The sequence below is a fragment of the Ursus americanus genome, chromosome 9, assembly GCF_024610735.1.
Source record: "Ursus americanus isolate L20-20 chromosome 9, mUrsAme1.1.p, whole genome shotgun sequence".
NCBI classification, from domain to species: domain Eukaryota; kingdom Metazoa; phylum Chordata; class Mammalia; order Carnivora; family Ursidae; genus Ursus; species Ursus americanus.
Genome location: NC_142135.1, coordinates 8,574,304 through 8,590,996, shown reverse-complemented (window position 1 = coordinate 8,590,996; position 16,693 = coordinate 8,574,304). Strand labels below are relative to the sequence as shown.

The window sequence follows — 16,693 nt, the reverse complement described above, 5'->3', positions numbered from 1 at the left end:
AGCGGGGTCTCTAATGGAGGGGGGATGGGGGGGCTGTGTGAACAATATCTGAGAGCAGGGTACTGATAGGGTGAGGATAACGAAGCGATGGGGAAAAAAGGAAAGGGAATGCTAAGAGTAGAGGAAACCACTTGGAAAGCAATCCGAAGTGACTCGAGGTTCCCCCAGCAGTGGGGGCAGGCACTGGGGAAGAGATGCAAGAAAGAAGGGGAGGGGGCAAAAGAAATCAGCCTGGGTGCCGCGGCGGGCCTCACAGTTTTGCTGGCATGTCCTTCTCCACGCACGAGTTGGATTTAATAAGAGCTAACATCCACTGGAGCCTTCCTGGGCACCAGGAGCTTGTCTTAGCCTGTGGTGTGCGTTAACTCATTTAATCCTCAAGCATGTCTCTAAGGGAGGTACCCCATCACCCTGACTATCCGCAAAGAGCTCAGGCACAGAGAGGTTAAGGAACTTGCTTAAACTCACACAGCTAATAAGGAGGAATGTAGGTGGCCTGACTCCTGGTACCTGTGTTCCTCTCTGCACCCCTCTGCTCTGCGGGCTGCCTTCAGAGTGTCACCGCAGACCAACTTCCCCGATGAACCTGGCTAGATGTCCTCTTGGGAGGCAGCAGAGTGACAGGGAGCCCCAGATCTGCAGAGGGAAGGCATGCTTTGAACTCCCCCTCTGCCCTGAGCTGGCTTTAATTCTGCGCCCGTTTGCACACACGGAAGCCTGGCCGGCCCCGCAGGGCTGCTTTGAGAACTCAAGATCATGTCTAGGGAGGCGTCGTGCAAAGTGTGACCCACCACACAGATCAGGAGATACACATTTTACATCACAGAACCCCAATCCTGGATTTCTGGATCTATTCCCAAGGGATTTGTGCCAACTTTGCAGCAAACGTGGATCATCCACAGGTGTACCCATTTATCGGGGAAAAGATGAACCCTAACTCAGCCCACGTGGGGTCCTGGCCAAGGCTGCTTCATTCAGCAAATGCTTGGAGCCGCTGGCACAGATCTTCTCCGGCGGGTCTCTTGAGTTGCTTTTATTCTTTTTTTTTTTTTTTTTTTTAGAGATTATTTTATTTGAGATAGAGTGAGTATGAGCCTGGGGGGGGGGGGTAAAGGGAGAGGGAGAAGCAGACGTTCCGCTGAGCAGGGAGCCCGACACAGGGCTCGATCCCAGGACCCCAGGATCATGACCTAAGCCAAAGGCAGACGTTTCACCGACTAAGCCCCCCAGGCGCCCACGTTGCTTTTATCCTTGATCTCACACCCCCTCTGACAGCCGGTACCCGCACGTCCCATTTGGCAGAGGGGACAGCCGAGATTCAGAGAGGTTAGGGGACTCCTTGCAGTCACACAGCAGCGAGAAGCACTGTGGCATTTGTGAGGCTCACGCTCTGACCCTCTGGGCACTTGGTCGGGGAGGGGGGGGGACACTAACCCGGGAGCCCCCCAGCACGTGAGCCCCTGAGGCTTGTCTTAGGCCTGGGACTAACCCCTAACTAGAAGCCGTGAGGGGCAGCAGGAAGGCACGGTCCTCGCAGAGAGACGACACCCATCCCCAAACGGTAAAATAGCTTTGTTTTAATTTGCTTTGATTGGATCATTGGAAATCTTCCACAATAAATAAAACCGAGCAGAGGCTGAGGAAGGCAGACTCTTGCTAACTTCATTCAAAATGCATCCAGAGGAGCGCTCAGCCACTGCACAAACACGGGAGCAAGGCAAGAGGGACAAGAAAGCAAAATTTAAAACACCAACAACGAACCAAACATGATTGCAAAGAACAAAAAGTGCTCGGGAAACTTTGGCTTTGACGGGAATCGGGTGAGGTGAGGGTGCGTCCCTCCCCCGGGGTGGGCCCTCCTGGGCCCTCCTGACACGGTTGCAGGCTAAAGCCGGGGTCCGGCTCAGGGCCGTCGGCAGGTGGGCACCCATGGCAGTCCTGTCCTTTGCGAGAAGCCGAGCAGTGGGGTCAAGTTCAACACCAGGGCTGAGAGGAAAGCGGACTCTCTCTCAAAACCCGTCAGCCCAGACCACAGGGGAGGATGACCAGCCAGTGGCCTGTGGGCACGTTTCCTTCCAACCAGATGTCCCTGATGGACACGATGATGACCCTGAGCTCTCTGGAGGGGCAAGGGCAGTGGCTCGTCCCCAGTGGCATGTGGCCCGCGGCCTGCCATCTTTGGGCTTGCGCTCCCCTGCAGAAAGCGTTTTTGGTCATACCCAGGCCAGGGATGGTGAGTTCTTTTCTGCTTTCCATTCTTCTTTGTGTTCAGGCTGCCTTGAAGAGAATTGTTAGAGCAAACATCACAGTTCTAAATATTCCCTGTGACTCCACTCCACCCAGGACCCAGAGGCCCAGTCCTCTGGCCCCCAGCACTTGCAAGAATCGCCCTCCCCACCTTCTTGTCTGGCTTCCCCATTTTCAGTCCTGTTTTCTTGAATCTGAATTCTCCCACTAAGCCCAGGCCCTTAAAAGCATCGCTTTCTTTTCTGCCCGATGGTTCTGGAAGGCAGACACTACAAACCCGTCCTGCTCTCTGCCGTACCAGGTGGGTGACGCAGGGGCGGGGCGGGGCGGGGGGTGGGGGGCATGTGGAACCAGGTGTTGATTTTGCCGAGGTAACTCCAGCTCCAGAAAAATCAGTCTCCTGGCTCCATGGGGTTCGGGAGGGTGCTGAGATCTCTCTCCCTCCCTGGCTCCAGTCTTTCTGGCTTCAGGCTCAGCACTGATGGCAGGCGGGGACACCTCTGATCCCCCCGCCCGGGGCCAGGACTGGTCCAAGGAGCTCTGTGCCTGAGGGGCAGGCAGAAGCCTGGGCTGGGAGCCCAGCGATGGGGCGGACACTCGAGAGCCTCCTCTGGGGGTGTGGGGGGGGGATTCTCGTTATCCTGTCCACAACAGGCCAAATGCTCTGTGGACAATGCTCTTGTCTGAGTCTCAGGCACCCTTACCCCAGGTAAGCCCATCAGTGCACTCAGTCCCAGCCACCATGATCGGCGCTCTTTGGTGAGGACTCCTTGGCTAAGCCAATGAGCACAAAGAGATGTTTGCTGGGGCGGTGGGAAGAGCAAGGTTGTCTCCCCCACAGGAGGGGTGGCGGGAAAAGGCAGACACCAGAGCTTGCCGGGGCCACCACAGGCAGCCTGAGGAGCCCAGTGGTGAGAGGCGGAGCTGCCAGAAGCTTCCACCAGGTCTCGGAGATGTGGGATGGAACCCAGCTGGGAAAGGCCACCCCAGGATGTCTTAAACACGGAGCCAAGGATGTTCTATTTTTGCTCAGAATGTGTGACTTGTGCTCTCTGTCACAATTGGTTCACTTCTGCAAGTCACATTCCTTCTCTGGGCCTTGCTTTTCTCGTCTGTGAAACGGGAAGGCAGGCGGGAAGGCCTCTCCACAGCTTGGATGGCCTAGTGGGAGGGAGGGAGGGACGGCCAGGACCCCGCAGCCGAGCCAGGCAGCCCGCACACGGCGCAGAGCCCTCCTCGCTCTGCTCGCTCTGGGGACCTGCTCTGACTCCACCAAGCCCCGACGCAGACTGCGTGCTCTGACCTCTTAGCTCTGAACGGACTCAGCTCCCAGCACTCGAGGACGCGCTCAGAAGTCCACTCTGCTCCCTGTCTCAGGGGGCACTCTTCTCAAGGGATGAATTCGCCAACCCACAGTCTTTGGGGACTTATGATCAGAACGATGACCTCATAGTGACGTAGGAGCCTTTATCGGTCAAAAGAGTCTTACATTTTGGAGGATTTTAAAGCTGGAACAGGCTTTTGTTTGTTGGCTTATGGTGATCTTGTTTTTTGTAAGCCACTGTCTGGATTCTGAATCATTGAGAATCTAGGAAAAGCTACAGAACTTCTCCCCAGGAAAATGCTCCTATGCACAGGCTTGGGGGAAAAACACTAACGTGGCACGCTATTTCTGGGGACACCTGTGAACTGCCTGAGACCACCTGTGGCCCCTGAGCTCCCCAAACGCCTCCCTCCCTGTTTGCAGAGGGAGAGACTGAAGCCGGGAGAACAGAGCTCGCCAGCGTGCGGCCAGGAGCTCAGGAGAGAGGCCCCCTGGCTCCCGAGACTGGCCTGCTTCCCACTCTGCCAGGACACTGTCACGTGTCCACAGAGTCGCAGTGGCCTGTGAAGAAATGCTCTCGACAGGAAAAGTGATTTCTCCGCATCAATGTCAGGAACTGGAACCACCCATCACCGTCCCGCGTGGGCCTCCACTCCCCACCAGGCCCGCTGCCTTTTGGAGATTCTTAGCCTGAGACGGAACCCAGTCCATGAGGACCGAGAAAGAAGGTGGAGCTGAAGGGAAGGAGGTACGGAGCACTTCACCAACCTACCAACCCGAAACCCCAGGATCTGTCCAGCAGCGAACCCCCAAGCCCTAGAGTCCCCCACCCCAAGTCTGAGGAGTCCCACAAACCTTGATTTAAGCTCCCCATGCCCTGGCTGCCAGGTGAAGCAAGAGCAAGCTTCATGAAAACATCAGGACCAGCCACGGAGCCACAAAGTGCACGCAATGTCAGCTGAATTACCAAAAAAAAAAAAAAAAAAATCAATCAATAAATAATCAGGTAGGCTGATGAGGACGAATCGGGACAGCCTGGGAGTGAGAGGATGAGGTATGTCTTCTCCCGCCCTGAAGGTCATGCTCCTGGGACGGCCCTACAACCCCCAGGACACCATGCACGTGGCCAGTAGGGACTTGGCCCAGAGCGTGGGCTCCTGGAGAAAGTGCTGGCTGGTGGAGGTCGTGTGTGGCCTTGGAAGGTCACGGGCGCCAAATCCAACAGTCCGTGAACATCGGAGTGACGGCCCCGGCCGATGCCTCAGGACAGCGCTGAGTATCATCCTAGCTTTGTCCCGCTCAGGCGCCGCCTCGGGAAACTAGAAAAGATGTCCCCAGCTCTAGAGCGAGGGCTATGATGCCGGGGGGGCCCACTGTTCCCCAGTCAAGGCTTTTGCCTTATTTCAGCCAATGCACACATTTCTCCCCCAAACGCAAAGGCACATGGAAGTAGTCAGATCTGCTCTCAGCCGTGATGACCGCCACCGAGATGGCTTTCTCAAGGAAACATCAGCTTGGGAAGAAGACATCCGCTGGAGTCCAAAACACTTTGCCAAGTGTCTGTGAAGACCTTTGGGCTGGGGAGCCTCTCCTGGCCACCAGAAAGGAGCTTTGGGAAGACAGCAGAGTGGGGGTTGTCATGCCAAGTGAGGGACGGGCCAAGTAGTGTGCAAAGAAAGGCACCATCTCGCCCCCAGTGTCCATGTGGTCCGATGGGGCTCTGTCCTGAGGTCAGCCTCACTCAGAAAGATCCCAGAAAGAATCAGAGTGTGGGAGTCAGTCCCGGACCCCCGGACAGAAGAAAGTTTCTGCCTGCCCTCCCTGGGAAACTGTCCTTCACTTGGGAACACAGAATCTTCTGTAGCTGCCCCTCCCCAGAAGCCAAAATGACTTGAGCGCTTGGAGGCCGGACCTCTCCCGCATGTCCCCACTTGCCCCCAGCTCCAGGACAGCACTGAGGGGGTCTCCCCATTCAAGACCAGTTCTGGGACTCGCTCTGCAGAGCCGGCAGGGCTCGGGGGCCCTGTGGAGTAGATGCTGCCAAATGCTGGGGTGCAAGAGGCTGCGAGGGGCACCTCAACACAGCCCCGAGGCCGGCCCTCAGAGCTCCCGGGTCAGAATGGCTCCAGTGCGAGGCGGGAGCTGGCCACGGAGAGGCGGGCTCCGGGGCTCCTTGGCAGCGTCATCTCCCCTTAAATATCCGGATTTTATTGATGGATGCCAAGGTGGCCGTCACGTTGGACTCAAAGTCTCCGTCGTGCACCCCGGTCTTGCGAAAAGCCCCCGCCGATGGGTTGTTCTCCCAGTAGTGATGCCAGTTCCCCTTACTGTCTGCCCCGAAGCCATACAAGTCCACCTGCAGGGGCAAAGCACAGGTCAGATCCAGAGGGCGGGGTGACAACTAGAACCTCTAAGAAAGGGGCGTCTTCAGGTAACCCCCAAATCCGCAAACACCATGACCGAAGATTCATATAAACCCTGCTCCCTATGACCCCTTCCAGTTCCTTACTGGACCTCTCAGGGGCTTCACGAACCAAAAGCAAGTTCTGTGAAAGTCAAGTCTAACACCGGAAGGCACAGCGGGAGAATGGGAGGCCCTGAGGGAGCTGGGGCAGGCAGGACGACCTCTCCAAGGCTCCAGGGCCTGGGGAAGGAGAGTGGGGTTGAGAGCAGGGACTCCCAGTCTGCCACCTGCTGGTAGAGCCTGGGACTGCCAAACCCCTGCTCTGAGCCTCACTTCTCATCTGGAAAATGGGGCCAAGGGGAATGACCACAAGGAGGCAGGTGGTGGATGCTGATCTTTTTCTTCCCTGAGGCTAATTTCCATGTGGCCCAGGAGCCCTCACTGGCCAGTGCAGGTGGGGGGGGCTTTCCTACACGTGACAAGCATTCACTGAGCACTTCCTCTGTGCGGAGCGCTGAGCTGTAAATACATCAGAGTTCAGGCAGACCTTCATCGGGCCGCCTGGGTGGGTGCTGGGGAAGTTAGGGATGCGGGAGGCAGGTGTCAGACCACGGAGCTTGTGACTGGCTGTGAGGACTAGTGAGGGACCGGGGCGAACCTCAGGGCTCCCACAGCACAGAGGAAGGCGGGGCCGAGGACTCAAGGCATCTGGGAGAGCAGGTGCCATTTGAATCGGGTCTCGGGAGATGAGCTGAAGATATCTGGGAAGGAATATTCGAGGGCCCCCCAAGGAGAGGAGCTGCTGTGTGGGCTGCAGCGTGGAGGGCAGATTTGGGGGTGGGGTTCCACGGGGAGGGGGGGTGGCAGGCAGAAGACAGCTCTGTGGCGAGCACAGCTTTCTCCTGAACACCAACAAGGCCGCAGCCCCCCACAGTGGGAGGGAAGAGAAGGGAATAGCATTTCTGAGGGAGCTAGCTGGAGAGAAGAGGGAGATGCGGCTTCTGGGAGAGACACCCTGGTTCAGTGGCCCTGCAGGATGGGGGTGCGGGATGGGGACAAAACAACCTCTCCCCCTCCCTGGGATTTTACCCTGGAGCCAGGTGGGGTAGGGGCAGGGAGGGCTACGTGTGACCCTGACCTGACCGGAAGGCATATCTGAGGTCCTGCCTGATGGGGGCCTGAGAGGAAGTAGGGGGTGAGTTCTGTGGCCGCAACCCCACCCCCCACCGCTCCTCCGCCCAGGGCTGCAGCAAGATCCCCGTGTCATCGATGGAGATGCGGGCACAGCCTTGCGGACGGTCAGGCAGGTCCATGGAAGGAAAACACGAAGCACGCTTAGCAAGATCACTGGTTCTCCACCTCGGGGAGCAGTGGGACCCCTGGGTGCCTGGTTCCCACTTTCCGGTGAACGTGGGCCTGGGTGTGGGCTGGGTGCTGGGATTTAGCTCCGTGGACGATCCTAATGAGAGACCAAAATTGAAAGCACAGCTGCCCCCATTACGATCTGCTCCTTGATTTTGTGCCCATGTCTGAGTTCTACCCGCTGGTTCTGACTCTGCCTCGGGGGCCCGCATGGAGGGAGCCGGGACTCTTGCTCCTGAGAACGTGCTCAGGGAACACCGCTACTCCCTGCTGCCCACTCTGCGAGCTGTGCTGGAGAGTCATGGAGAGCTCCAGGGTAGAGGTCAGGAATCAGAGCTTCCAGAACAAGAGCTCTGCCGGGGCCCTGGGGCAAGGATGGAGGTCAGCCCGATGGCAGACGCTCTCACTGACGCTCTCGGAAACGTGGCAGGAGGAGGCCTCGTGGCCCGGGAGGCCCGGCGGGCATGGGGACGAGGGTGGCATACCTCATCACAGATGTGCAGTGAGAAGATGACGGAGAGGATGCCCGTGGACGGGTACCGCCCGTGGCCCTGCAGCCAGCTGTCGAAGACGTACTTGATGAAGGCCGGGTGGTAGATCAGGATCTGCGGGAGGAGGACGCAGCCCTCCGTGAGCCGCTGCAAAGGACCCCGAGCACCTGCGAGGTGCCCCCCGCTGTCGTGGCCTTGGGGGACGGAGCAGTGCACAGGACCGGCGCCCCTGCGCTCATGGGCCTGACATTTAGTGGGAAGGACGGGTAGGAGCCTAACCGCGGGCCAGAGGATACTAAACCACAACAATTACGGAAACATGGAGAGAAATTGAGCAGAGAAACAGTAAAGCACCAGAGGGGAGAAGGCTCGCTGAGACAGAGACATCCGGGTAACATTCCAATTGGGCCAGGGAGGTTCCAGGGAACAGCATGAGGTAGGAACAGGGCCACCCCTGTCACACTGCAGGAAATGCATGCACAGGGACACCCGTTCTGCCAGCGACGGGCCATCACATGACCCTATGAGCTAGCCTCCCCCCTCCTCATGTTACAGATGAGGACACTGAGCTCAGAGGTGCTGAGTGTCACACAGCCAGGCTGGCCAAGCCGGGAGGTATCTGGTATCAGACCTGCCCTTGACTCCACGCTCACCGCTGCCATGAGGACAGCGAAGGGGACTTCTCAGGTGTTAGAGGGTATGCGTGTATGTCCAGGAAGCCTAAAGCCAGCCCCCAGGGATAAACCGAAGCACAGGACCATGCAGGTCTCTGCTGAACTGTTCATCTCTCAGCCTGGCTTCAAGCTACCGGTGTCTGGGAGGCTCTCTGCTCCACCCACTCAGCCCTCCAGGGATTCCCACATGGCTTCTCCACCGGGCGGTACACCCCAGTGCAAAGGGCAGGTGCTGGCGGCCCAGGCAGTGCTCCCACTCCAGCCACACTGTGAATGAGCTGTGTGTCCCCAGGCAAGTGACTTGGCCTCTCTGACCCTGATCTCAACATCGAAAAACCACAGTGTGTGCAAAGGACCAATGTGGTAGACACTTCACTTCTTTTATCCCTTCTGCCCTTTGCCCAGGGCTTGGCCAACCCCATTCCGGGGTACCACTGGGGAAGACGGAGACAGGGAGGCAGGAGGTGAGGTCTGGCTTTGAGAAGCTCACACCGTACAGCACCGGGTCTCAAACTGCAGCCAGCATCGGCATCCCTGGGGGGTCGGTAAAAGCCCAGCTTGCTGGGCCGTCCCCTCCCTCCAGAGTTTCTGATGCCTTCGGTCTGGGGTAGGCTTGAGTATCTGCATCTAGGACCATATCCCAGTGATGCTGCTGGGCTGGGGTTCCCATTTGGAGAAACTTTTCCAGGGTCTGTCTGTCGAGCCGGGAAGCCAGGTAGGGGCTCTGGCCTCCGCCAGCCCAGGGGCCCGAGGGCTCTCTGCAGCCACATGCTGGCAGAGGGGAGATGGGGCTCTCTCATCAAGCTGAGCCTGAGCTCGGAGGACAGGGGGTCTAAGCCTCGACTTACCTTATTCTTTTTCACTTTGATCTTTGCGGGGACAGGAACGTAGGTGCTGCAGGAGGAGAAAAAGCAGGCGGTTAATGTGGCGAGGGGGCTGGGCTGCCTGCATGCTGCTCTTGGAATGGACCCTGGAGAGAGAGGTAGGGACCCCACCTCCCTGCCACAGCCCCATCCTCCTGCAGCCCACTACGGACACCAGAGGGCGCTGTTGGCTAATTCAGGAATATTTCTTTCTTTTTTTTTTTTTTTTTATTAATAATGATTTTTTATTATATTATGTTAGTCACCATACAGTACATCCCCGGTTTTCGATGTAAGGCTCGATGATTCATTAGTTGTGTATAACACCCAGTGCACCATGCAATATGTGCCCTCCTTACTACCCATCACCGGTCTATCCCATTCCCCCACCCCCCTCCCCTCTGTAGCCCTCAGTTTGTTTCTCATAGTTCTTAATTGCTGCTTTCCCTGGCAAAGGTTAACACCCGGGGACTTGCTCCAAAGCAAGCCTGAAGGAGCACAGCTCACTGCTCGGCACTGCATGATGAGCCCCGCAAAGGCCCGCTTTCCACCTGCAAGGTTATGTGTGCCCCCGAGATGAAGGTGCAAATGCCCGGCCACCTGGCCTTACATTGGATCTAATGGGGGCAATTCACACTCCTGATTCTAGGGGATGGGGTGGGAGAAGAGGGCCTCTGAGGGCAGTCCTGGCCCGCTCCTCCCCTGCCCGCTCCTCCCTCACTGCCCTCCTGAGAGGGTGGTCCCCGGCTTCCTGTACCCCAATCCATCAGGCTTGCTGGCCGGGCCTCACACCAGGAGGCTTCCGGCCATCTGGACGGCGAAGCCACTCTTTTCAGGAAGAGTACGGGACTAGGACTCAGACCCAGAGGCCAGCCTGGCTCCTAGGCTAGGGCAGCGTACTGGGGCAGGCCTCTTCGTCCTGCCCGGGAGGAGGGAGGCGAGGGGAAGGAGCAGCGTGGGAATTCGACGAGACAAGCAGCGCCCAGTGCCCAGGGTGGTGCCTGCGAGCCCCCCACTCTAGAGGCAGCTCACGGGGACTCAGGCCACAGCTGACGTGCCGGCATGCTGCCTCCCTGCCTGCCCCCAGTGCTACCCAAGGCTATTTTTATAGCCTCAGAAGAGTTGGGGGCCTGTCATCCTCGGGGTGCACAGCAGAGATAAGGAAGGGGTCAGAACAGAATTGTCACGTGTGGAGTCCTTTCCAGTGGGCCCCTCCTCCCAAGGCATTTCCAGTAAGCCTTGGAGGCCTGTCCCGGGGTCATGAGAAGGGGGAAGGTCGAAGCTCACGGGGTGTTAGCAGCACAGGGAGGGAAGGGACCAGGAGCTACAGGCTAGGTGGGGACCTGGGGCCTGTGGAGCTGGTGCATTCCAGAAGGAAGTCTGGCGGAGGAAGCATTCTGGTGCAGGAATAGCATGCTAGGGGGCACGGAGGATCAGTGAGGGGGTGGGGCAATGGCCTCTCCATCCCAAACTCCCTCCCCATCCCCTCACTCCTGCCGGGGACTCACTGAGAGATGGTGCCCGTGGTGGTGGCACTGACCACCCACTCCAGGTCGGTGGTCTTGAAGGGAACCAGGACCATGCTGACATTCTCCGCCAGCTCCCTGAAGCTCTCGGGGTACACCAGATGGTGCGTGGTCTTGCTCCCAACGTCCATCTCAAAGCCCGCCGTGGGGGCCTTGTTCATCCTGGGGGAGAGGGGACAGAGGGACACGCATCGCATCACATGGCTGCTGCTTCTGGGCCCCAGCTCCCTCAGCTGTGAAATGGAGACGATTAAGGCAGAGCTCAAAAGCTTTTGCTACTTTCTGTCTGTTTTTCGATCTCGAGTGAGCCTGACCACTGCCACTATTGCTGACCTACTGTGTACAAGGCACCGTCCTGGCCGAGTAATGCACCGCAATGCCCCTTAATGACAACTGTGCCCAGGAGGGATTCTGTGGTCCTATTTCATGATGGAAGAAATCTGAAGGCAAAGAACTTGTCCCAGGACGCAGAGCTAGCAGGTGGCAGCCTTGAACTCAAGTCTGTCTGAACCAGAACCTGATGCCTTCCCCCTCACCACCGACATTCCTGCAGCACGCCAGGGACACTGAGGCTCCGAGAAGCCGGGCAAATGGTCTGAGGACATAAACACAGACATCACAGAAACAGGAGACTATTCTAGAAGGCGCCTGGGGAACAGCACCCCCACTGCCAAGTGAATAGTGGGGTGGAGATTATAAGAAACCCAGGACACACATCTTCCCAGAGGATCTGTTTTATCTGGTGACAGGGAAATGTATTTACGTTAAAAGCATATAGTTTTATTATGGCCTAGATTGCAAAATGGGGCCGACTTTTAAAGATGAAACCAGTCTTCAAAGAAATCTTGCCCTCTCTCCAGGTCTCTCTGTGCCAAGCTCCTGGCCTGCTGGCTTCCTCCCACATAGGATTTCCCATCTGGGTCCAGAGAGGCACCGCTGGTCCACCTCCTTCCTACAACGCACAGTTGGGGACACTGAGGCCCACGGCAGGGAGCAGGGGACCGGGGGCCCATGGGGGAAGTCTGGTCATGCTAGCACTACGGTCTTGTCCTCCTGGCCCCGAGCTGAGGCGCCTCTCGGAATCCAAGGGGCCGGGCGCTCACCTCAGCACGAAGTCGTGGCTGTCGATCTGTGGCCCGTACCAGGACTCCCTCAGGTTACCGGAGTTCCCCACCACGGCACAGCGCCGGCAGCCCACCGACCTCTTCTCCAGCAGGGGGTCCACGTTCCCGGGCACCACCTGGAACAGCTCCCTGATGGTATCGTTCAAGTTATTGGGTTGCTTCTCCCGCTGGAGCCTCTGTGGGCCGAGGACAGAAGGAGAAAGGTCAGCCCGGCTGCGCTGCCAGTGGCCGGGGCCACTTAGCCGTCCCCGTGCTGGGCCCCGAGCTCCCCACGTGTGCTCATGGGGCCCCTCCCTGGTACCTTCCTTTCTGCTGGGCACCTGGAGACTGAGGAGGCTCAGACAGCCACCTCCTCCGGGAAGCCCAGGGGCTGCTCAAGGGGATGGGAAAGAGATCACTCCCTCGTTCTGCAAATGCTTTTTGAGCACCTACTACGTGCACTTAGGAAGTGACACCGGGTGACAGGAGAAGAGTAAGGTGACCCTCCAAGGCCTCGTCCCTGGCCCCTGCTCCCTTCATCCTCCTGCCCGCTCCCTGGGGACCCCTGGGCTCCAGCAAGATCAAAAAAACCAGCCCTTTGCCGGACGCATCAAAGCTTCCAATGTCTGCCTGGCAAACTGTTTTCATCCTCTAAGACCGAGCTCCAGACTTCCGACGTCCTCACTCACGGTAAAACCTGGAGACAATTCCTAAGCAGTGTCACCTCTGAGACCTGTCACCAGCTGTAGTGCACACCACACCACCTTTGAACCGTAGACGAGAAGGACGCCATGGGTCCCAGACTGATTGAACCACGTGTCCCCCATCCAAACCAGGCTTTCAGAAACCCAGCATAAAGTCTCTCCCACAATTCTGTCCCTGTGTCTCAGACCCTTGGAACCTTGACCTTCAGAAAGCCCAGTCCCTGGGGCTGCAGCGGCTGGATTGTGGGGGGAGAGGTGGCTGTGGGTTGAGTCTCACCAGCTTCTCCCAGCCCCAGGCCCAGGGAAGTGGCTGGGAAAGAAAGAAGAGGTTGGAGCTTGCTGTGGCCATGGTCCAGGAGACTGGTGATGGGGTGTATGGGGAGATCCAGGGCCAGGCAGCACCCCCCGCACCCTGCCCTGAGACAGAAGGAATCAGATCTCCAAAGGAGAGGCCCACCAGCAGCATGGCTCCTTTAGTTAAGACCTTCAGCATCTCCTCCGACACCATGGGAGAGCCGTGGGCAACAAGATCCGGACCACTCACCACACCCCCTGGGAGGGTTATACTAAATAAAAAGGGGAGAGAGAGAGATAACAAGTGTCGGAGAGGTTATGGAGAAAGTGGCACCCTAGTGCATTGCTGGTGGGCACGGAAGATGGTGTGGACACCGTGGCGAACACACACCGAACGACCACGGAAGCGCGCGCTTCCATTCCCAGGTATACACTCAGAAGGACTGGAACAGGGTCACGCAGAGTTTTGCACACCCATGTTCACGGCAGCACGTAGCCGAAAGGTGCAAGCGACCCAAGGGCCCACTGGCAGGTGAGTGGATGAAACAGGGTGGAGTATCGTGCAGTCGTGAAAAAGGAAGGAATTCGGGGGCACCTGGGCGGCACCAAAGGGTGCTAGCAAGATAACCCTAGGGGCGCCTGGGTGGCTCAGTTCATTAAGCGCCTGCCTTCAGCTCAGGTCGTGAGGTCAGGGTCCCGGGATCGAGTCCTGCATGGGGCTCCCTGCTGAGGGGAGTCTGCTTCTCCCTCTGCCTCTGCCCCCTCCACTCATGATTTCTGTCTCTCTCAGATAAATAAATAATATCTTTAAAAAAAAAAACAAAAAGAAGAAGGGATGGGCCTTGGAAGCACGCTGAGTGACCTAAGCTCGACCAGGAGGACAAATATTGCAGGATTCCACTATACGAGGTCCCCTAGGGGAGTCAAATTCATCGAGACAGAAGCTAGAAAGGCAGCTAGCTGCCAGGGCCCGAGGCGGGGGTAAAGGGAGTTCACGCTGAACAGGGGCAGGGTTTGGGGGCACAAGGAAAAAACACTGGCTCTAGAGCGTGGTGTTGGTTATACGACAGAGTGACTCTCCTTCATGCCACTGAATTGTACACTTATAAATGGTTACGATGGTAAATTATATGTTATGTACATTTCAACACGATAAAACAGAACAATCCCCAGATTAAACACCTGCGTGAGATGAGATGTGCTGGGGCAGCTCCAAGCTCCCGGATGGGCGGGCACCCAGGAACTTGCTAACTCAAAGAGCCTGACTACTGCACTACGGCCAGGCTGAACCCCAGATCCCGCCCTTCCTACAGGCTCCCAGGCCCTGCTGCTGCTGGTGCGGGTAGAGGGCCTCGGCCACAAGCTCCTGCAGGAACCTCCAGGATATCCCCGTGGTCTGAAGTCTTGAGGCCCCAGGAGACGCGACTTGGGAGCACAGCACAGCAGTGTCTTAACCCAGCTACGACTGACTGACTCACCTTTAATGGCTCGTTTCAGGAATAAAAAAAAAAAGTAAGTTCATTTTAAAAGGAAATCTCACATCCCCACCTCAAGTGGAAAGCAAGGATTCCTTGGCAGAAGTTAAAAAAGGAATTGCACCAAACAATGAAAACAAAACAACGCTATTTGATTCCCACTCATACTGTTGCCGCCCGGGCACGCTGCCCACGCTTTGCTGGAAGGAAGACGGGCGAGTATTAGAGAAGTGCATAACCGAAGATCGGGGCAGATTAATGTTCCTGCAACTGCAAACAGAGCAGGAGAATTACCGTCGACTCCGGTCCTCGCACTGGGACGGGAGGTTCCTGACGGCCCAGCCCCGGCATCACCTAGAATCTCGCGGCCGGCCACACCCAGGCGGCATGCGGTTCTACCTCGGCGATTTCCAACCTGTTGTAGTGATTCGCTGGCAGGAGTGGAGACCGAGGCCCAGAGAGCAGAAGGGCGAAGCCATCGGGCGCGCGCATCCCCACATCCGCTGCAGAGCCAGCAAGAGCTTGCGTGGGAAAGCAGAGCTGTGTTTCTGCAGCTTAGAATCCTAACTCCTGCACCTGCCTGCTGGGTCAGACGGGGCAGGGCCCTCAGGGCTGATCTGTGTCCCTGTGCCTGTCTTCCTGGGGAAGGGATACTCTGATTTCCCTGACTCTTGTAAGTGACAGCAAAAGGACCACCAGGCTGCTAACTTGCACGTGGGAGGGAACGCTGAGAAGTTCAAAGACATCCTCCGCCTCTCACTCTTCCGGGGCAGCTTCCAAGTATCCTTCTTGGTCAGCGCTCCACAGGTGCCTGCCCACTGGGGGTCAGGGCTCCTTGAGGCGGCCCTGTGACCTCGGGCAGGGCCAGGAAGCAGAGGCTGGAATCAGGGATGCAGGGGCGTGGGGTGGGCACTGTTTGCAGCAAGGGAGGGCGGGGGACACGGTCTCCAAGGTGGCATCCACTTCAGCAGGCAGGGGCCAGGGAGGCACACTCACACTCAGGGCACAGATGGGGAGAGCCTCACTCACTCCTCCTGCACTTCTGCCTGATGGCATGGGGAGCTTGGGGGTGCGAACTGAGCCACAGACTGTCCAGCCTGGAGGCATGACGTCTGGTCTTCTGTACCCCCCATCTCAACCCCATGTTGGAAAGAGGTACCCACCCCTCCCACCCTTCCTTTCTGCCCTGCCCAGTGAACCTTGCTCCTCCTCCAGGTTCAGCTCACCATGCGGCACCTCCCACAATCCCCCCAAAATACTGGTCTTTGCCTTATGCATGTGCTTGGCACGCAGGTCCCTGGCCACGGGCGTAGCGTAATCCGCAGCTGCCGTGGGCTTGCCCGTCCAGCCCCCTGAGCATCCGAGCAGCAAGCACGGACTGACAGACAACACTTGCTCCATGTGCTGAGTGAGCAAATGACCTCTGCCAGGGCTGACACGCATTCACACACCCACCGGACCCACGGCTGCGGAACCCCCATCGTGTGCGGGATGCCGCGTGGGGCAGGCAAGTTAGGGCAGGCGCGCGTGCCAGCCGTGCTCGTCATCGGCGGGAGCCTGCGCTCCGTGGTTCTTCTATGCCAGGCCCGCACGAAGAACTTCACAGGCATTTCCTCACTGATTCCCCATAACTGTCCTTTGAGCAAGGTGGCATGTGGTACCCATTTTACAGCTGAGCAAACTGAGGTTCGGCAAGGGGAAGTGGATTGCCCAGAGACCCCAAGACATCCTGAATACCCCGGCCTGACTCCAGAGCTTGTCCTCAAACTAGAATGTGATCCGACTATGCCCCTCACCAGGGAGGGGAGCCTGACAAGTGAAAAATGGAGGTAAGGTGTCCTCACAGGGTGTGGTGAAGGCCGGGGGCGGGACGGCAGTGCCTGGAAAGCTTTGCCTGGGGCCCGGCCAGAGTGGCACTTGGCGTCAGACGGGGGGGTATTATTGTCTTTTGTGCCCTGAGCACGATGCTTGGGGCAGGAAGATGTCTCCTGTGGTTGGGGCAGAAGCCAGGGGCAAATGGAGCAGGCGGGTCCAACGGTGTGCAGAAATGTAGCCAGGGCAGAGGGGACCCTTGTCCTGGTGACTGGGACAAAGCCGGGAGGAGAGGGCCACAGGGCTGGCAGGCTGACTGAGGGCGGGGGGAGAGGGGGTGGCCCCATGTGATTGCTCCTGTCTTCCTGCTGCTGCCAGAGCTTACACCTGCCCCGTGTCCTTCACCTGCTGGGA

General features: G+C 57.9%; 1 protein-coding gene across 5 annotated transcripts in view; it reads right to left on the bottom strand.

Moving 5' to 3' along the window:
- Positions 1–1,557: 1,557 nt before the first annotated feature.
- ST3GAL1 (ST3 beta-galactoside alpha-2,3-sialyltransferase 1) overlaps positions 1,558–16,693 on the bottom strand; it is a 94,264-nt gene continuing 79,128 nt past the window's right edge. For 4 of the 5 annotated variants that reach the window (XM_045812244.2, XM_087864599.1, XM_045812245.2 and 1 more), the window contains 5 exons: positions 11,995–12,191; positions 10,874–11,053; positions 9,351–9,396; positions 7,823–7,942; positions 1,558–5,927 (listed from right to left, as the gene is read on the bottom strand). In XM_045812244.2, coding sequence (XP_045668200.2) covers positions 5,754–5,927; positions 7,823–7,942; positions 9,351–9,396; positions 10,874–11,053; positions 11,995–12,191 — 717 coding nt within the window. In that variant the 3' untranslated portion in view covers positions 1,558–5,753. Of the gene's footprint in view, positions 5,928–7,334; positions 7,435–7,822; positions 7,943–9,350; positions 9,397–10,873; positions 11,054–11,994; positions 12,192–16,693 lie in introns of all 5 variants that reach the window. The other variant, XR_006782366.2, reaches the window with a different exon arrangement.